At 48.4% G+C, this 19,621-nt stretch overlaps 2 protein-coding genes and 1 long non-coding RNA gene across 6 annotated transcripts in view; 2 read left to right on the forward strand and 1 right to left on the reverse strand.

Annotated features, from left to right (window-relative positions):
• Nucleotides 1-5,588: 5,588 nt before the first annotated feature.
• Nucleotides 5,589-7,985, forward strand: LOC128813442 (gonadotropin-releasing hormone II receptor-like). Its single transcript, XM_053988572.1, has 4 exons — nucleotides 5,589-5,660; nucleotides 5,737-6,278; nucleotides 6,543-6,744; nucleotides 7,032-7,985. Exons 1-4 carry the CDS (start codon nucleotides 5,594-5,596, stop codon nucleotides 7,436-7,438), a joined length of 1,218 nt encoding a protein of 405 aa, XP_053844547.1. The 5' UTR covers nucleotides 5,589-5,593; the 3' UTR covers nucleotides 7,439-7,985.
• A 4,793-nt stretch (nucleotides 7,986-12,778) lies between these two features.
• Nucleotides 12,779-18,068, reverse strand: PARP16 (poly(ADP-ribose) polymerase family member 16). Of its 2 annotated transcripts, XM_053988766.1 has the most exons (6): nucleotides 17,862-18,068; nucleotides 16,849-16,986; nucleotides 15,846-16,052; nucleotides 14,601-14,772; nucleotides 14,108-14,249; nucleotides 12,779-13,488 (listed from the first exon to the last, which is right to left on the reverse strand). In XM_053988766.1, the coding sequence occupies exons 1-6, from the start codon at nucleotides 18,051-18,053 to the stop codon at nucleotides 13,344-13,346; spliced, it is 996 nt and encodes a 331-aa protein (XP_053844741.1). In that variant the 5' UTR covers nucleotides 18,054-18,068; the 3' UTR covers nucleotides 12,779-13,343. The 2 variants fall into 2 exon arrangements, with proteins under 2 accessions (XP_053844741.1, XP_053844742.1); XM_053988767.1 differs by lacking the exon at nucleotides 16,849-16,986.
• A 162-nt stretch (nucleotides 18,069-18,230) lies between these two features.
• Nucleotides 18,231-19,621, forward strand: part of LOC128813340 (uncharacterized) — a 29,654-nt gene continuing 28,263 nt past the window's right edge. Inside the window, exons 1-2 of one of the 3 annotated variants that reach the window (XR_008438996.1) lie at nucleotides 18,231-18,910; nucleotides 19,006-19,053. This is a non-coding gene — a long non-coding RNA (uncharacterized LOC128813340). Of the gene's footprint in view, nucleotides 19,054-19,621 lie in introns of all 3 variants that reach the window. The other 2 variants (XR_008438997.1, XR_008438995.1) reach the window with 2 other exon arrangements.

Here is a 19,621-nt window from a genome sequence, read left to right on the forward strand (position 1 = left end):
GAGTCAGGGGAGGTGTCCACTGCTTTTTGCTCCTGCAAGTGCTGTGTAACTGCCAAGGGTCCCACAGGGATGTCAGCTTTCCCCACATCTCACCTCTCCCCCAGTGCAACAAAGGAGAGCAGCCCTTGAATTTGGCCAATGTTTGGGAAGGAGCATCCAAAGGGAGCACCAAAATATGGCCTTGGGACACACAATCCTATTTGAGAGCTTGGAGGGAGGAGGATATTTAGAGCAACACGATGGACAGGTCCCACGGGGAATAAAAAAAGCAGAGGATAAAAGAGGGCACAGAAGGCAAAGGCAAGGAGAGCAACTAAACCCTGTCCAAAAACAAGGGCAAAATTGTTCACTTCCATGGTTAGTCACAACGAAAACATTGTCATTTCATAATTTCTTCCAGCTCAAAAAAAAAAAAAAAATACCCCATTGGGCAGTGAGAGCCCTGACTGGGTCAGTGCGTGCTGAAGCTGAAGGGGACCCATGGCCCCTCCGCTGACCCTGTGGGTGATTTTCTTGCTTTATTGGGGACTGGGGTACCAGGTAAAAGTTCCCAAATAATTTCCCCCCCAAATAAATTTCAGCCTGGGCAGGAAAGCAAAGCTGCTGTGGGGAAGCTCAGCTGAGTGGGGCAGTGATGCACACACAACATCAGGTTTTATTGCTTGGTGGTGAGCAGAAAGGGCTCAGCACCAGATCTCACCATGTTTCTTGGGGCTTGACCTCAGGATTTGGTCTATTCCATCCTTTCTCTTTTCCAGCTTAGAGATGAGAAGGGAGATGTTACTCAGGTTGACATGTCCTGGTGAAAGATGGAGGAAAGGCCCTGAGAGCTGCTGCTCTGCATGGAAAGATGTAAATTTGGGGAATCACTGGGAATGATGCTCTTGACAGCTGAGCTCAGCAGCATCAGGAGCACCAGCCTGGGGTATTAAAAGGTGGGAATTGCAGCAGGTTTGAGCATGTTTTTCCCAGTACCTCTGTCCCATGGTGTGATCCCCCCGAGAAGGGTTTTTATCAGGGAGGTTTTGATATACAAAGCTGAAACAGAAACAGAGCATTGTCTCACCAAGAAATGGTCTAAAGGCACAGTTTACCAAGTAATTGAGCCCGGAAGGCAGGACAGATCCCTCCCTCTCCTTTAAACACAGGTTTTTAGGAGGGGGATGGGGTGACCCAGATTATCCCCAGGAGGGGCAGCAATTACCATCCCTCCTTGGCAGGTTCAACAGAGCGGCCAGGGCCGGCTGAGCAGGCAGAATGAGATGCTGGTTTATCCCCGGTGATCACTGGGCTTTGGGTCTCTGTCTTTTGCTGCAGAGATTTTGGGAAATTTTGGGTGATGCCCTGTTTCAGACCTGTTTGTAACTTACAGCACAGTGGCACCATGCTAATTTTTATGATGCTGTTATTTAATGAAAAGGCTGAAAACTGGGAGCTTCCCAATTGCTTGACTTGTGAACTTTGGGTAAGAAGAGAAGCTGTTCCAGAGGTGAGCTCATTTCTAACCCCGGGAAATGACTTCATGGACGCTGGTATTTACTCACAAAAACATTGCATGTCAGATGTCCCTGACTAGACTTTCTGTTTCGAGTCCAGTATGAGACAAAAATTTCCTTGGATGAGCTGCTCCTAAGACAATTCAAAGTTTGGAGAAGGAGAAGAATTGCAGGGGGGGGGAAAGAATCAGCATTAAAAACACTCTGAAATCATGAGGTTTTTCTGAATAAAGAGAAATTTTTGGGCACCCAGCCTGGCAGAAGCACCTGTCTAGGGGGAGGGTGCGGGTGATAAGTCCAGCAGAAGAATCAGCCATCCTTACCCCCCACAACAACCAGCAGCTGGAGTTTCTCTCAGAGAGGAAAATACAAGTTTTTCTCTTTGGGAAGCCAAGCCCCCAGCAGTGATTTATCAGGATAAACAGCAGCAGGTTCCCTGCCCTGTGTTTGCTATAGGTTAATGGAAATTATATCCCACGCTGCTCTCCCTTGATGAGATAGATCCCAGTATATACAGGGTGTCTGATGGAAAAACACAGCACTTGCATTTTTGTTTGGGGTCTGCTCGTGCAGAAATTGTCACTGGGACTGTATTATCCGGTGTGGTTCCTGATTTCTGTTTTCTCCAGCATCCAGGATGATCCATATGGATTTGGGGAGATCAGTCCTATTTGGGGACGCTGGGGGATGCTCTGTCCCCTCATGACCCAGCACTGGACTGCAGCTCTGGGGATGTACTGGGGCAGCATCCCAAGAGGAGGAGATTTCGGGAAGAGCCAAGCTGGGATGTATGGAAACAAACCCTGCCTGCCAGCACTGTTTCCTAATCCTGGACACCAAAATCCTCTGATCGTTAAACCAGTGTTCAGAGATTCGGCTGAAGGCTGCCATGCAGACAAAATCCAAACTGACCTTTGAGGAGATGAGCAAAAGAGAAAAAGAGAGAAAACACAAGGGGGTTACTGTGCAAACGCTGGAGAAAAGCAGTCATTTCAATAAGGGACCCCACCCTTAAAATAAGACTTATTGCTAATGCATGCCCAGGACATTTCTGTGTGATGGTATGCTAAAAAAATCCTCTCCAAACAGGGACTAAAGGCTTTGTTGTGGCATGAGCAAGGCTTACAGTTCCCAAGAAAAATCCTGTCCCTCTCTTGCATCATACAGCCAGGGATGGAGAGGACATTTCTAGACAAAAAGGCCATCAGCCAGGATGAAGGACAAACAGGGAATACATTCCTTACTTGCTACTTAATTGCTTTTGTGCAGGTGCAAAGGGCTAAATGAAAGGGAAAATAAGGATGTGTGGGGGGCCAAATTAATCTCAGCTTTAAGCAGGAACCTAATGTCAGGAGGAGGTGGCTGCTAGAACAAACAGGCTTCCACCCAACTTCCACCCCATGCAGATTTTGTGCTATTTGTCCCCCAAGGGCCAGGCTCTTTTCCAAGGCACTGGTGGGTGATGCCCCTGTCAGGTAAGGAGGTGATGGGGACAGTCGCATCCCATGTGGCAGGGCTGGCTGATGCTCGCTGGCAGTGCCAGCTGGGTCTGCTTTCCTCTTTCCCCCTGTTTGGAAAGCACTTCAGATGCAGGACTTGCCCTCTGTGGCTCTGAGCAAAGAGTTTTCATCCTGATCCCTTTTGGCAGCTCCATGCAGAAGTGATGGAGAGTTTAGGGGATTCCAGGGCAAACATGGTCCAGTGCCTGTGGCATCTCCTGGGTCTCAGGAGCTGGTCCCTCTGCCACACAGCTTGACTCTTAAACCCACAAAGGTTTAAGAGTCAAATTGGAAAAGGGGAAAATATCTTTTCTGCTTATGCCCAGGAGCACTCCTGCCAGCACAGCAGCCTTAGAGATGGTGCAACCACATTCAGAGCTCAGGCATTTCCTCCTAAAATAAGTGGGAGTAGTTTTAATAATGGAAAACCCATTCCAGAAAGGGAATCTCCTCCTCTTGAGGAACAATGCAGAGCCAGCACTGCCAGCCTGGGATCTGCAGGGACCTGTATACCATGTACTCTTTAATTTAATAGCCTGGAAAATGTGAAGGTCTATCTGCATGTCATTAAAGTCCCAGCGAAGCCCCTGGGAGTGTGTTTGCCAGTGCTGGCCCCAGCAGGGCTTGGGGCTGTCCCTCTTTCACCCCCACAGCTCCTTTGCTGGCCAGAAGATCAGGATGTCCTCAGTTTCCCTCCCTGTCCTCGCATTGCACTTCATATTTTTTAAGCTCTTTTGAGCTCTTTGTCCCTCCCAAGGTCCTTCCCTCTCACTGTGCTATGCTGCAAGAAATACAGAAAGAACAAGATGGGAACTGATAGACTGCAGGAAAAAAAGTGTAGCCATTAAAACGGCAAAATGAGCCACGTCTCTCCTTATTAATTCCCTCCTTGCAGCATTTCAGTCCAGGCATGTACCTGCGATGCTTCCATGGACCTGTCTGGTCCAGGAGCATCTCTGAGGTGCATGTGTGCGCGTGTCTGCGAGTCTCGGTTGTCCGAGCAACGGGACGTTCATCACTAACTCCCAGGATAATTAACTCATTTTCCTGTATTTACAGCAAACCAGTACAGGGAGTGTTGGCGCTTATCCCTGATGGAGCCACATTTGGCCACAACGATTTGAATTTTGGCTGTTTCTTGCATTACGGCGGCTTTGTCATCATCCCCGCTGCCTGCTCATTAAGTGGGCAGCTCATTAAGCTAACAAGGGCAGGGGTGATGGTGGCTGCCTGAGCCAGGCTGCCCATGGGTGCCCACCTCGGTGTGCCCCTCTCCTGGTTTGCCGGTGCAGGGGGTGTTTGCAGCAGCATTCCCATCTCCAGATGCCTGCATAAGCCTGTGCTAGCAGCAGCGTCGCTCCCGGCTTGCCTGCTGGCAAGGGGAAATTTTACTGCTTCAAGGTTTGTTGCAGGGATCTGATGCAAGGAAACGTTGGAGCATCCTGACTCAGCACCGCAGCGGTGAGGGACCCGTGGGAAAGGCACGGAGCATCTTCTCTCAGCATCAGGGCATGCGTATGCCAGGTATGTTCCCATCAGCCGGGATAAATCCTGACCTGCACACGGATTTCTCGTTTCTTCAGACAAGCAACTTGGTACTTTTTAGCTGTTCTTTCTTTTTGCTGCTTGTTTGTTCAGTAGGTCTTTGGGGAGGGAGGGGTGAAGGAAGTAAGGGGAAGGGGTCTCAGGGTGCCGGTGGTGGGGCTGGAGGAGGGCGCAATGCTGCAAGGTGTTGGCATCTCCTTCCTGCAGAACTGGGGAGACAGATTTGATCTCTGCTGTTCCTGTTATTTGTGCAAGGGTAAGGAATTATTTATTTTGGAATCAACAGACAGGAAGGTGCTTGAAAGAGTAGGAGATGTGCTGTACCTGCAGCTGGGACTGTAAACAGCTCATGGCCACAGGAGCTGGAAGTGTGTGTCCCCTGTGAGTTCTGCTCAGGTAAAAAGGGCAATGAAACCAAGTGTGGAGGACAACCACACTGCTCATCACTCCCCAGCCACCCCTGGTTTAGGGAGGGTTCTACCTTTCCCTCCTCCTCCTGCTTTGCTTCCAGAAGGGAAAGGGACAGAGGTGTTGTGCTGGTGCTGCTTGGGTCCTGGGAAGGTCCAGGCTCCTAAATGCCACTGTGATCCTCTCCCAGGAGCCACTCTAAGACTCTGGACAGTGTGAGATGCTCCTTCTCCTGCCTGGTCACCCCCAGCTTCTCCTGCCCGTGACCCCAGATCTGGATCTGGCACTGGAGAGGGAGGTGGATCATTAAGGTTTAACACACTAATGGAAAGGGCTGTGGGGTTTCTAAAAAGCTGAGCCCTGCCTACAAACCCTCTTTGGAAGGACAAGTCCTTGAACCGAGCACAGCTGCCCCAGCACAGGCTCAGCCAGCTCTGGTATGACCCATTCCCAGCAGGATGCTGGCAGACAGTGACTGGTTCCATGGTCCTGGCCACCACTCCTGCTTTCCCAGCTGCTCGGCCACCTCACAAAGAGCTAAAAATATATGTCTGTGTGAGCAGTCACTGTAGCTACAGGAGGGTTGAGCCAGAGAGGGCGGCCAGGCTGGGTCACTGTGGTGGGGGGACACAGTGACTTCGCAAAATGGGCAACACAGAGGGGACAGGCAGGGACAGGATGGGACAAGACAGAGTGGGACAGACTGCTGCTGGTACCTCCAGTGCAGATCCCACCATCTCCCCACTTACCCATTTGTTGAAGCTGCAGCATTCTACACAGCCCCTAAGAAGGGTTCACTTTGCTGCTTGTGTTTCAGCAGGGGATGAGTGAGGAGCAGCTCCCTGCATCTCCCCACTGCCCCACCACGTGGGAGGACACCAATGTCTCGGCCTCTGCGTACCCCCAGTACTGGGTGGAGCCCCGGTTCACCCAAGCAGCGAAGGTCCGTGTGATCATCACAGCCATCTTCTTCCTGCTGGCAGCGGGCAGCAATGCGGCGGTGCTGGGCAGCCTGCTGAGGAAGAGGAGGAAATCCCACGTGCAGCCGCTGATCCTCAGCCTGGCGCTGGCTGACCTGCTGGTGACAGTGATGGTGATGCCCCTGGATGCGGCGTGGAACGTGACAGTGCAGTGGTACGGAGGGGACATCTCCTGCAAGATCCTCAACTTCCTCAAGCTCTTTGCTATGTACGCGGCTGCCCTGGTACTGGTGGTCATCAGCCTGGACCGGCACTCGGCCATCCTCCATCCCTTATCCCGTGCTCACCGCCGCAATGGGATGCTGCTCCGTGCTGCCTGGGCTGGCAGCGTGCTCCTGGCTTTGCCCCAGGTATAGTTCAGTGTCCTCCCCATGGAGTTTGCCTAGCAGGGGTGGTTTTGGAAAAGGGCTTCTCCATCCCAAGATCCGCAACAAGTCCATCCCAATCCATGGACTCCACGAGCACCAGAATAAGGCATGAGTTAGGTGCCCAGAGCTCGTCTCCCATTCTGACACCAGCAGGGAGGTGCTCTCAATGCACAGCCAGCAGCATCTCCAGGATGTGGTTCTCCATTCCAAATCCTCTCTGAGTTATTATTTGGTTCTCCATTTCAGCTTTTCCTCTTCCACCTGAACACAATCCCAGGAGGGAATTTCACCCAGTGTGTTACTCATGGGAGCTTCCGAGCACACTGGGAGGAAACTGTCTACAACATGTTCACCTTCACCACCCTCTACATCACCCCCCTGAGTGTCATGATCGTCTGCTACATCCGGATCCTTTGGGAGATCAGTAAGCAGCTAAAGGTCAATAAAGGTAAGTAGATCCCAGCCCTTTAATGTCTGCCATGACTGAACTTTTCCATCCTGGAATTGTTGTTGGGTGTGTCACAACAACCTTTGAAAGCTAAGAAGTTTTGCACAAACCAACTAAGAGGTTTTGCACAAACTTATTGACCCCAGTCCTTGCTGTCTTCTGCTTCCTGTGGGACATGGACCAGATAATGAGATGGTCTTCCTTCTCTGGCAGAAGCAGAGACATGGATGGTTCTGTTGTCTGGGTTTTCTCCTATCTTCAACTATCTTTTTGACTCTCCTTGGCAGGTTTGACAAGAAATCAAAACGACCACATCTCCAAGGCACGCATGAAGACTCTCAAGATGACCATAGTGATTGTTGCCACCTTTATCATCTGCTGGACCCCTTACTATCTCCTGGGCTTGTGGTACTGGTTCCAGCCAGCCATGATCCAGAAGATGCCAGAGTATGTCAACCACAGCTTCTTCCTCTTTGGCCTGCTGCACACCTGCACTGACCCTATCATTTATGGGCTGTACACCCCTTCGTTTCGGGAGGATGTGCAGTTGTGTCTCAGGGGCATTGAAACAGCCATCACCAGGCAAAAGAGACACAAACCCATCTCAGCATCAGAGAAGAACATCAAGGATGGTGCTGCAAATGGTGGGGTGGCATCAGGGGGCTCCAACGGGACAACTGTCAGCACAGTCTGATGAAGAGATGTACCCACAAGGGGATGGCAGGCACAGCTTTGGGACTGTTTTGTTCTGTAGGACCATTTTGGAAACTGTCATGATGAGGTTCCCTACTCAGCTTTTGTGGGTGAGGGTTTCTGGCCAGAAACTGAGAATGTGTCTCCTCCCAGTACTCAGGGTGAAAAAAAATTGGGGGTATTTCTGGTCATTCTGCTGTATTCTGGCAGTGCTGTGACAACTAGAAAAACATCCTTTTTGTACCTGGCTCCAGCCCTCATTCTGGAATCAAGCTTCTCCACACTTCCAGCATCAACCTCTGGGAGGAAATTTACCATCTCCTCTGTGGTCCAGGGTCACGTCTCTGGAGTGGCTGGTCTTCAAGTGCCCTTTGCACCTACACCCAGCTGTAGAGCTGCATGGATGGTGTCACCCTGAGCCTGCAAAGGTGTGATCACAGGATTTTACTCCGTTTTCTCTACCCATTGTAGGAAAAGCTCTCTGGAATTTCAGATCTCCTGACTCAGAACCTGCCTGGTTCTCCCATGGCTGTGTGACAAGCCCTGGGAAAGATCTAAGTATCTGGAGGTTGACATGGTGGGCAGGGAGGGAGTGCTGTGGGGAGGGAGGGACTCAGGCAAGAGCAGTACAAAGAACACAGTGGGGTGGGTTCTCTTTTGAAGAGAGGCAGAAGGGAAAACAGTCCCTGCTACTGTTTTCTTGTGTGAAGGGGATGGTACAGACAGACATATCATTACACAGCAGCTCTGTGTGACACAGGGCAAACCAGGAGAGAGAGTATTTGTGGTAATGAGAACCAGACCTGACACTGCCCAGCCCCCCTAGACCTTTCTGTCCCCATCTCCCAGGGCACAAGCTGGCAGGCCACACGCTGGACACATTTGCTTTGCCCTAAGCAACACCAGCCTCTCGGCTCTGCCCCAGCAGAGCAGGTGCAGCCACCCCACAGGTGTTGTTCAAGGTGTCCCAATGATTGAAGTGCTGGGATGCAGCTTATAGGGGTCCATCAGCACCTTTAGTGCCAGATGGAGGTAAAGGAGGGCTTCTGGAGGGATCACCTGAGCTGTGGTGAGTAACATGGGTTGTTTGCTTTCTACCATTGTGCCAAAAGTTACCTGTGAAGGCAGAAGTCTCTTCTCTGGGTGTGGGTTGAAGAGATGAATTTATTTAACTGTGTTGTCCTTTCCAGGTAATTAGAAATAGTGGATTATTTCTGTTTTTTTCATTCTCTGATGATTGTTATTAAATGTGGGGCTTGCTTTTGAAGAGAAATTTAGTTTTAAGCCAGGTGGGTTGTTGTTTTCTTAGTTTAGTTAAACCTTGGGACAGCTCAGGAGCTCTAGACTTGGCAGGAGGCAGTTCCTTGGCTATTTTTGTGGCTACAGCAGCTTTGAATGAGCATCTGGACTTTATCAGGATGAAAGAGCTTTGTTTTAAAAACAACTCTTGACTTGCTGTGGTTGCGTGTGTAGGGAGCTGGGAGATGTCTTCCCCTCAAGAAAACAAATCTCCTTTGGGCACTGAGGGGGCTTTTTCTCAACCCTGTTTCCAAGAGGTGTTGGCTCCCCATCAGCCAGAAAGGATCTGCACTGGTCTCCCAGTTCACCAGCTAACAAATTATTGAAATTGGAGGGGTGGCAAGCAGTCCTTGCAGGCTGCCTGGGGCTGGGCAATGAGAACACAGGAAGCCACAGCGCTCAGAGTGATGCTGAGCTGCACGTGGGTATCCAGCCCTTGCCCTTCTGGTACTAATTATTATTTATGCTAAACATGTAGCCCACGGAGAAAAAAAAAATCAATTAGAACTGCAGGAGCCCAGACCAACTGGTGGGGACTAGTGTGAGCCATTTAGGAAGCATCCAAACTCCAATGAGATGCGTAATCGTAGTTTGGCTTTCCTGGGCTCATTCTACTCAATGTTAATTACCCAATGCTAACAGAGCCAGGGGTGCCTGATGCCAGAATGGCAAAAAAAGGGCTTCTTGTAAGGTGGTGGGAATGGCTTGCAGTAGGGGAAGCTAATTTATTAATCAGACATTCCTTTGGTCTCTTTGTTTATACTGCTGATGGGAGGCAGACCTTGAAGGTGTGTTGGTTTTCTGGCAAGCCTTGAATAAGTAGGAAAGTGTCTTTAATCTACTGAAAATTGTCTTCATCCACTTTTTGCTGAGTGGGAAAGAACAGATACAACATTGCTCATACACGTCTCCTCTTGCCCAGCAAAAGGAGAGCTCAGAGGTCTTCTCTGAGGAGCAAGAAAAACTTTTTTTTCCTTGTGGGAAGGATTTTGCACCCCATGGGTACAGTAAAAAGGCAAAAATGGGTTTGGCTTTAGGGGGACTCAGTGATCTTGCAATAATTTAGATTGGAAAAGATCTCTATGAAGAGTAGGAAAATGGGGATTCTGGCAAGGATTTGTACCTTAGTCCTTAGGGGAAGCATGGCACATTCCTTGGGATTCTTGCAGGCATTCCAGTGCTGCTCCTTTTGCCCATCTCTTTCACACCTTTCACACCCTCCTGTTGCTGATGTTCGAAGTGACATCTTGTGGAGTCTGGAGTGTGGGCAAGGTGCCCAAAGTGACAGCTTTCATGAGAGAAGGAAAATGTCACTGGAAGTGTGTGCTGCTAAGCCATGTGTCCACTGCAGGCAGGAAGAGGGAGCAAGCAGATGGGCAGCACCTTCCTGGGGAAGCTGGGATCAGTCTGGGTCCTGCCAGAGGTGGACCAAAGCCCAGGCCTGGTTTGCATATTCCTGCATTTCTGATTCTGCTTTTCTTGTATTTGCTCACACTTTAGAGAGCACAAGATTTTTGCATCACTTATTAGGAGCATGAATCTCCATGTCTTGCTTTCCCCCTAAACCCAGGGGAGGTCCTGCTTTCTGTGGTGCTTCCCTCTCTCTCCCCGCATTGCCTCAAACCCTTTGTCTCCAACATCACCTGCCCTTCTCCTCAGCTGGCTCCTGAGATCTCTGTATATAAAAATATATATAAAATAGAGAGAGAGAGAGAGAGGAAAAAAATACTTTTTATATTTATTATCTATTTATGCTTGTTGGAAGAAAATTCTCCCACTTCCTCAACACCTGCTCATTCCCACCAAGGAAACACCAGTTCCCACACTTCTTGCAGTCCCAGCCAGGATCAGATTTGTCTGATTCAGTAACAATTCCTTGATATTCACCACAGTAATGTAATGAACATATTAATAAGAGCAGGTAGCTCTGTATTTTACAACTCCTCGACCTCACCCTGGGCTGCCTGCTTCAAACACAGCGGCCCTTTGTTCAGGAGGAAATTCTGATTCATTCCCTGTTAGTGTTTTTATAGCACTGTGCATGTTCAAAGAGCCACGCAAGTGGCTTAAGAGGCTAACACAAACCTTGGGTTAATTCATAATACTGTTAGTTACTCAGCACAATACCCGCATTAATCCAGCTGACTGCCCCTCACCACGTTGGGAAACACATGCTGAAATCAGCAGGGAGCTCAGAAAACAAGCGTGGGAGTAGGATATTAAGTATTTTGCCAGGCTGCTAGGTAGGATCTGAGCACCTTAAATGTATTTAAAATATTTTCCCATTGCTGTTGCCTCGCTCCACAGCTGTGGAGCTGAAGCAATGATGAGGCTGTGCCCAGAATCCCTGCAGGCCTGAGCATGAGGTATGGGGCTGCAAGCTCTCCAAGGGATACTCCAGACACATCCATCAAGATTCAGCCCCCACCTGAAACCACCTCCTCTTTTTTGGGGTCTAGTCAAACTGATCAAAGCAGAAAAAGCTGCTTTTTGTTTTTCCTTTGATACCTGCTGATTTCATTGCAGAGCTGGACTGTGCGTGTCTGCCATGAGCCCCCACAATGCTTTCTCTCTGGGGATATAGCCTGGAACTATTATTATTTCTTCTACTTACTCAGAAACTTTCCTATGCAAAGAAACCCTAAGAAAAGAGCTTTAAATCCCTGCTGTGTTCTTTTCATCTGGCTCAGGAGCTCCCAGGTTTGTGCCTTTCCCTGCAGTGCCAGCCATCCCACAACTGCTGCTCAACCGCCTCCTTTTCCAAAGGGCCCCAAACAGCCCATCTGTTCCAAAAGATGAGGTTTTTTTCAAACAAACCAGGCTTTTACAAACCAGTGCCCTTTAGACAGCATCAAATACCTCCAAGTTTTCTGGCTGGCACATTATCTCTCCTAAATTTGTATATTTACATGGCACAACATTTAATACAACATGCTGAGGAAGACAAAAATAGGCACATATTCCCACGACCCCTGTGCACATCTCAAACCCCAAGTTTCTGCACTGAAATATCAAGGAGTAAACTATAAAGTAGTCAAACCTGTTGCACAATAAATTATTTGTTTATGCATATTTTAATTGCAAATGTCTGCTATAATTAGCACGGACTCTTCTTGGGCTGAGGCGCTGCAGTGTCCTTTGACAGTGAGCGTTATTAACGGGCTGTAAAAGGCAATGGGGAATTGGATTATAATGTTCTTGTTTTGCAAGCTGTATGGTGAATAAATAAATTTGTTCTGGCAGCAAAATTAACTGGGATAAATGTGTTTAGCTCCAGTCAACAAGAAGAGGGGTTGCTGTAAATGAACTTGTTCTCAGCCTTGAATTAAAAAAACTGATTACCAGGACATTATTTCTGGCAATTAGGTACCAGAACAACATCAGAAAAATAAGAGATTTTCTTTGAAATATTTAATGAGTAAGGTAGTAATCACAGACTCATTTGCTGGAAATATGTGGTGAGTTGGGGTCTTTTTGTGGTTAGGGTTCACTGTGCAATGAAAATCTGCATTTATCAAGTCTACTAAAGGCTGGACTGAGAGACTGAACTGTGGCACCTATCTGATTTTTCTTTGCCTAGAATCCCTGGATCTTCATGGGGTTATCCCATGCCCAGTCACTAATCAGAGGACAGTGCTTTCCTCCTTTTTCTCTTTCAGGCCGTTGTAGGGTGCTTTGCAAACACAACAAACAGCAAACACAAATGACTTGACAGGAGGGAGAGAGCACTGCCCTGTGTATGTTGCATTACTAACTTGCACATGGTGTGTTCTGTAACAAATCCCCAGTTTGGTAAGAACAATCCTTATTCAGTATTGATGCTGAAAACTCTGAGTTTGTCTAATCTGCACAGTAAGCTAGGATAAGACAGATCATGGCTGAGACCACAAGCCTTGTGGATGTTTGTGCAGATTTTGTCCAGGATACAAAGAATTTTCCTCATAGCAGTGCAGTAACTATGTTTTCGACTTGTGCTTGGCTGCCAGCTGGGATTAAAGCACAACAATGTTCTGCAGAGGGGGAAAAAACATACTAGAAACCGTTCAAGTTCTTCCATTTGGCAGTTGTTTTATTTCTTGTTGGTTTTTTTCCTTACAATCATTATGCTCAAATATAAAAATTCCTGGCCAAAGTTAGTTTTAAAAGTTTAAAAGTAATTCCATCTGCACTGATATATGCCAAACATCACTAGATTCAATTTCTGAAAACATACTGATAAGACTCCCAATCGATTGCTTTGCCTGACATCCAGAAAAATCCTCCTTTCCAACTTTGTGCAAACATACTTCAGCTTGACAGAAAATAAGTTACACCTGAGTGTTTCCATGCTTAGTTTTCATTAGTCTTAAATAACCTTTTTTCCATGGACCCTTAACGATTGGCTCATGCTGAGCTGCACCACTGTGATCCTTTTCAGCTGTACTAGGCATCCTCATGAATCCCAGGAACACAGAAATAAGAATAAATGCAGAGATGCCATGAGGATTAATATACTGGTGACAGAACTGGCACCTTTATTTCCAGAGCTCTGTAATAGATGCAGTGCACTGCAGATCAGCTATTGTTAAGGCATGTGGTGAAATTAACAGTTTATAATCTCGAGTGGTTCATCTCTCCGAGTCAAACATTCTGTGCCAGTAGTAGATGAAGGTTGGTGAGTTGCTGGCCCCTATCACTATCAGCAACAGCAGATACAGCATCATCATTACAGAAAAACGGTGGGTGTAGAACCAGGAAGATTCAGGAGAAGGCCTGAAAGGGGAAAAGGACATGAATTCTGTCAGAGATGCACAAATACCTTGGCAAAAAGTATTTCAGGCTTCATTATTTTAAGCAAATCCAATAAAAACAGGAAGTTGTTCTACAATCCCTGTAACTAATGAAGCCTGATTTTTTACCACATCCCTTTTCCTTAAGTCTCCATGCACAATCCTGTCTTTTCTCCCCATGTTCACACCTTTCCCTGTGGTCTGGAGCTGTAGCTGCCTGGCCTGCAGACATGTGTTGAGTAGCTCAGTGAACCCAGCCACTTAGGACAGATAAGGGCAGAGTTAAAACTGAGGCAGTTTTAAGAGATGCACTCACCAGACATCCACTCTTGGTTTCCTGCCACAAACAGATAATTAGACCTCTCAAAGACTAAGTGCTTACAGGTCTGGTAAAAAAGCAAATTTAGCTGAGCCTGGGAATATCACAGAGCAAGACAGAGGCAACGTGATGGTGTAAGACTTATTTCCATAGGAAACGGGCTACAAACAGATTCTGGCAGTGCAGTGTATCTTTCTTGGTTGTCTTCTGTTGTTTTTCAACAATGAGATGTGTTTATCTGACTGTTGTAGTAGCTCATCCCTCTAGACAGCTGAACTCTTACCTCCTATGCTGCTTCTGTGAATACACTAGCAAGTATTTAACTCGTAAAAGCTGGTTGTTTGTGACAACAAAGTATTTCTGTGGTACGTCTCCCCCTTCGCTGTTTTTCACTCTTGCTCTTTTTCTGTCTATTTCTTCTGAATCTGAATTGGGAAAAGGAAAACAAAAAAAGCAGAACTTCAAGTAACTGTAAAAAAAGTAAACAACCAACACCCCCATACACACCCCCCAGAAGAATGGGAATGAGATAACCAAAAATCTAGTCTTGGTATTCCCCTGAATCCCTCAGCATCCAAGAATAGAGTGAGAAGTTTGCTTGAGGCTATACCACTCCTAGTTATCCTTGGTATGGATGACATTATGGCCCAGACCAGGGTGACAAGGAGGTAATTCTCCCATCCAGTGCTCAAGGAGCCACTGATATTAACAGGGAATGAAAAGCAACATGAAAGACAGATGGAACTACTACCCAGTTATTACTGTGATAGACTCACCTTTCTTTTTCACCTGACACTTTACATCTGGGTGGTCAATGATCTCACAAACAGCCACACAGCTGAGGATAGAGCCCAAGGCACTTTGCTGCCAGCCAAGACCGTGAGGGCTGTACAGCAGAGCCAGGCTCAGGTCACTGGTCAGATAGGTGCCTTCACCAAACAGGGATGTCTGAAACAGAGCAGAAATCTACCCTAAAATCATGTACTGCAAACCTCAAACAACATACAAGTGTTCTTTCCTTTCAGACTGGCAGTTCTGCTCCTGAAGGTAAATTACGAAAGGCCTTTCTGACCCATGCTGGGCCTGGTCCATGCACTGTTTTTGTCCTGGCACAACTTCCTTGGGGTGGGGCTGCTGCCCTCTCCCATCCCTCAAATTAGCTGCTTGGCAGAGCACTTGGTGTGGACAGATTCATGCTTTCCCGGATTTGGAGTTGGTTTGCCAGCAAAAGTATTTTACATCAACATGACTGCACCGCTGTTAAAAGGCATTTCATCGATTTATTGAGACTGTCGTCATTCAAGTAATCCAAACTCCCCAAACAAGGCAAGGCTTTACTTCACTTAAATCCATGCTTTACTAGAAAAGAGGAAAGAACTTTTCAATTTGCCACACTGGCTAAAATTATTACTCCAGTAAGTCCATTGTACCAGTAAACCATTACTCACTGAGAATGTGGGGAAAAAAACATAGTGCAGGTTGACTGGAATGTCAAGCAGGTGCTGTGTCAAAGCTGCCTCACAGCTGACACAAAAAGCCAGGAGTCTCAACTTCCCTTCCACTGAAATCAGAAGATGTGCAAATCCTATGGGATGTTCCCTAAACCAGACCATTTTAAGAAGGCTCCACTGGCAAGTAGCACCTGAAACTTTGCTGATCTAAACACAAGGCCAGGCAGAAAATCTCTACTATCCTCTGTCTCTGTAGACGGGCACTTCCCAGCTGCAGGCTGTCAGACAGGCCAGGATTTTCAGAGGAATTACACCTCCTTATAAAGAAGCAAAGGACAGTCGTAATTTGTCACGCTGGTGAAAAGGGTTTCATGCCACTTCCAGTTTTTGCCCTCAGGCTGCACTAGAAAATCCAACACAGCCATCCACAAAGGCCTACACTGAAATGAACACAGCAATACAAGAGCATCAGCACATTTCATACCCTGAAAGGAATCTGGGCCTATTTTTAAAACGTGTCCCCAGCTGCAAGTGAGCAAGGGAAGATGGTGTCAATGGCAGGAGCCTCACCCTGTTCAAGTGGCAGTGCAGGCCGTGGTGCAGGATGGAATGGAAGTTCTCCAGGCGGCTCCCATGGAAGGCGTAGATAAGGTCCCGCTCTCCCTTGGTCTCAGCAAACTTGGTGTTCATTCGATCACAGTACACGATCTCAAAGAGGTAGTCTGGAGCAGGAACCGCAGCGCCAGACATCCCTGTGAGTTCCTGGATCTTCTCGTACTTAAAAACAGGAAGGAATACCAATGTTGGTTTGTGTGGTTAGATTACTCATTGGAAATTCTGCTTCCCATCCCTTCATACCGTTTAATGTATTCTGATTATGCTTTTCTGTGTTAGAATTCAACACTGTCACAATTCAGAAGGACTAAGTGCACAGTAAAAATCCTGCCAGTTTCTTGCTATCAAAGTTAAATCCTAAATCTTCTCTCCAGAAAAAAACCCAAACCTGTTTTTTAATTCATAACTGTAATTATGAATTAATTTATGATGCAAGGACAATATCCCAATTCTACTTTGGCTACTAAGACAATATATTCATCAGCTGATCTTGCAAGAGAAAAAACCATGAAAACAGAAGTTGTTTTCAGCTTGCTGCTAATCTCTACAACTATTTTGATCGCCGTTACAGAAGTGCCTCAGTGGCTCTGAACCTTTCCCTTTCTGGGGCAGAAGACGAGCTGTGTTTCTCAGTGACAAGCAGGACCCAGCTCCATGACACCCAAATTGGACTCTCTCAGACTAAACCATGCATGTACATATTACGTTAACTGCAGTAACCAACTACAGTCACTGCCCATCATCAACTAATGACACTGGTAACTATTTTTTCCAACCAGTGTTCCTGAAAATTTACTTAAAAACGCCCCTCTCTATATACAGAAAAGAATGGATTTATGTTCAGCTGTCAAGCTCTCACAATAACCAACTTAATTCTGGCAGGAGGAAATATTCTCTGAAGTCCAAGTTTGCCTTAAAAAACAAATTTTAATTAAGATTTTCAGAATTCAAAATTTACCTCCTCTTTCTTAGTACTTTGTATCATGAAGACTTTAGATGATAGAATCCAACTAAACAGGTCCCAGGTCCTTTTATCTGTATTTGGAACAGACCCCAGAAGCTCTTTCAAGCTTGGTAGAGCCTTGGTATCTGCAAGCTAACAACAGAGGCATTTAGCACAAGCTCCTTAGCGCCATTGCGATTAAACAGGGACCTCTAGTGAAAACAAAACAATATTTCACCCCGACAAACTGAAAAACAGGTTCTGTTCTGAGATATAAACACTTGTTTGTAGTTTGTGGGGAAGTTTGTCAATTGCTCTGAATGCAAATAGCAGGCAAGTTACAAACAGTGATATTTACCAACAGTATCTGTAGGGTTTGTACAGGAACAATCAAGACTCACTCCTGGGAGAAAACAAGCTGTCACAGGGCACTATGTGCAGTGGACCTCACATGGGGGTGTTCAGGCCATGTAACATGCAAATCCTTCAACATGATTTTGAATTTAACGTTGGCAAGCTCTCATAACAATTCACAGAATATCAGAAACATTAAGGCTGGAAAAAGTGTCTGAGGTTGAGTCCAACCCTTAAAGTAACTTTGCCAAGCCCACCACTAAACCATGACCCCAAGTGCCACATCTGCATGTTTTCTGAACACCTCTAGGGATGGTAATTCCACCACTTCCCTGGGCAGCCCGTGCTAACGCCTAACCACCCTTTAAGGGTAGAAATGTTCTGGAATAGTCAATCTTGAGCAGCTTGAGGCCACTTCCTCTTGTCCTGTCGACTCACTACCTGTTACCTATCACTTGTTATTTCACGTGCTGTCCACACCGGATCTGGGCGTTTCCCAGTGTAGGTTTATCGATCAGAATCCCAAATACTGTTTTAAACCTGGATTTCTTGACTGGCTAAACCCTTCATCCTGCTTTATCTGCTGCTCACCTCTGCGGGCAGCCCGTGCTCCCCATGGGAGGAGGTGCCCTGGCGCCGCGGGCAGCTGCCCCGGGCCGGCCCCCGGCACTCACCAGCCCCTCGAAGTCCTTGGTGTCGCCGCTGGCGTAGCGGCCCGGGAAGGGCCTCAGCGCCGAGTCGCGCTTGTAGCTCTGCAGCGCGGCGGCGAACAGGCTGCACCGCAGGTCGGCGGCCAGCGGGTCCCGCCGCGCCGCCTCCCTGGCGCCCGGGGCCGCCTCGCCGGGGCCGGGGCCCGGCGCTGACATGCCCGGCGGGGGCTGCCGAGCGCCGGCCGCTCCGACAAAGCGGCAGCGCCCGCCCCGCCGGCGTCGCCCCTTCCGCCGCCGGGGCCGCGGCGTGGCCCCGCCGCCCCGCCCGCAGCCGCCTCCGCCCGCCCCGCCCCGCTGCGGAGCTGCTCGTCCCTGCGCCGCCGGGAGCGGCGGCGGCCGGCGGTTGTTCCCGTTACGTGGGGACGGGGAGGAGGGACGGAGGACCGGACCCCCTGACGGACGCCAGCCCTACAGGGGAATGGCGCCTTCCCCTCAGGCAGAGATCGGGAGCGGGGTTCGGGAGACAGTGGCATCTTCCCCTCAGGCAGAGACCGGGAGCGGGGTTCAGGGGGCAGTGGCATCTTCCCCTCAGGCAGAGACCGGGACAAGGGTTCAGGGAGCAGTGGCATCTTCCCCTCAGGCAGAGACGGGGAGCGGGGTTCAGGGGGCAGTGGCATCTTCCCCTCAGGCAGAGATCGGGAGCGGGGTTCAGGGAGCAGTGGCATCTTCCCCTCAGGCAGAGACCGGGACAGGGGTTCAGGGAGCAGTGGCATCTTCCCCTCAGGCACAGACCCGGGAGAAGATTCGTAGGGAATAGCGCCTTCCCCTCAGGCAGAGATCGGAAGAGGGGTATGAAAGAGAATGGCACCTTTGCCTCAGGTAATGACCTGAAGAAGAGTATGAGGAGGGAATAGTGCTTTCCCCTCAGGATGAGGCTGTGAGAGAGGTGCAGTGGGAAAATGGCGCCGTCCCCTCAGGTGTTGATGGAGACATGGGTAAAGTGGGCCATGGCATCTTCACCTCAGGGGGTGACCAGGAGAGGGGTACAGACAGGAATGGCACCTTGCCCTCAGGTAGAGATGGGGAAGGGGGGTACAGGGGAAAATGGCATCACCCTCACAGGCAAAGACTGGGAGAGGGGTATGGGAGAATGGTGCTTTCTCTTCAGGTGGAAACTGTGAGAGGCCTACAGAGTACAACAGCATCTTCTCAGGTAGTGACCTGGAGGGGGTAAAGGGAGCAATTGCATCTTCCTCTCAGAGACTGGAAGGGGTTATGGGTCAGGGGAAAAAATGTCACCTTTACCTCAAATACAGACCAAGTCAGGTCCATGGCCCATGGGGAAGGAAGGACGTGGAGGGCGACTCCATCTTGGGAGTTTTGTGAAGCAGCAGAGGGGTCATCCAAGGAGACTGCTTTTTGTGTCAAATTTGGTTTTAGGTAGCTATAATTTTAACAGACTGAAGTAAAAATCTGTAGATGTCATTACTCCTCAACAATTCCTTTCATCATCCAAATTTGTGGTCTCAGGAAGAATCCAAGTTTGTTTGAGTCATCTCTGCAGGCTGGCATTGCAGGATTAAGGGAGAGGAATTCACTTTTTAATTGAGCCTCTTTATCAGGCTGCATTCCCTTCCTATGTTGCTTGAAAGTGAGGCTCAGTGTTCCTCCCTGGAATGCTGGTGTGGTGTTAGTGCTGTGAAGCATCTTTTCAGTCCCAAAGTGTCTTAGAAATCCCCATCATCAGGGTGGAAGCCTCCTCAGCCCAAAATGCTATTGGTGTC

The sequence above is a fragment of the Vidua macroura genome, chromosome 12 (assembly GCF_024509145.1).
Source record: "Vidua macroura isolate BioBank_ID:100142 chromosome 12, ASM2450914v1, whole genome shotgun sequence".
Taxonomy (NCBI): domain Eukaryota; kingdom Metazoa; phylum Chordata; class Aves; order Passeriformes; family Viduidae; genus Vidua; species Vidua macroura.

Bases quoted from the DNA above. Each gene is read 5' to 3' on its own strand.
- LOC128813442 (XM_053988572.1), top strand. From the start codon at position 5,594: ATGGGCAACACAGAGGGGACAGGCAGGGACAGGATGGGACAAGACAGA. The intron at 6,279-6,542 runs GTATAGTTCAGT...TCTCCATTTCAG, and splicing joins TGCTCCTGGCTTTGCCCCAG to CTTTTCCTCTTCCACCTGAA. The intron at 6,745-7,031 runs GTAAGTAGATCC...TCTCCTTGGCAG, and splicing joins GCAGCTAAAGGTCAATAAAG to GTTTGACAAGAAATCAAAAC.
- PARP16 (XM_053988766.1), bottom strand. From the start codon at position 18,053: ATGTCAGCGCCGGGCCCCGGCCCCGGCGAGGCGGCCCCGGGCGCCAGG. The intron at 16,053-16,848 runs GTAAATTTTGAA...CCTGTTTTTAAG, and splicing joins AAAGTACTAAGAAAGAGGAG to TACGAGAAGATCCAGGAACT. The intron at 14,773-15,845 runs GTGAGGCTCCTG...GCTCTGTTTCAG, and splicing joins TGCACTGCCACTTGAACAGG to ACATCCCTGTTTGGTGAAGG.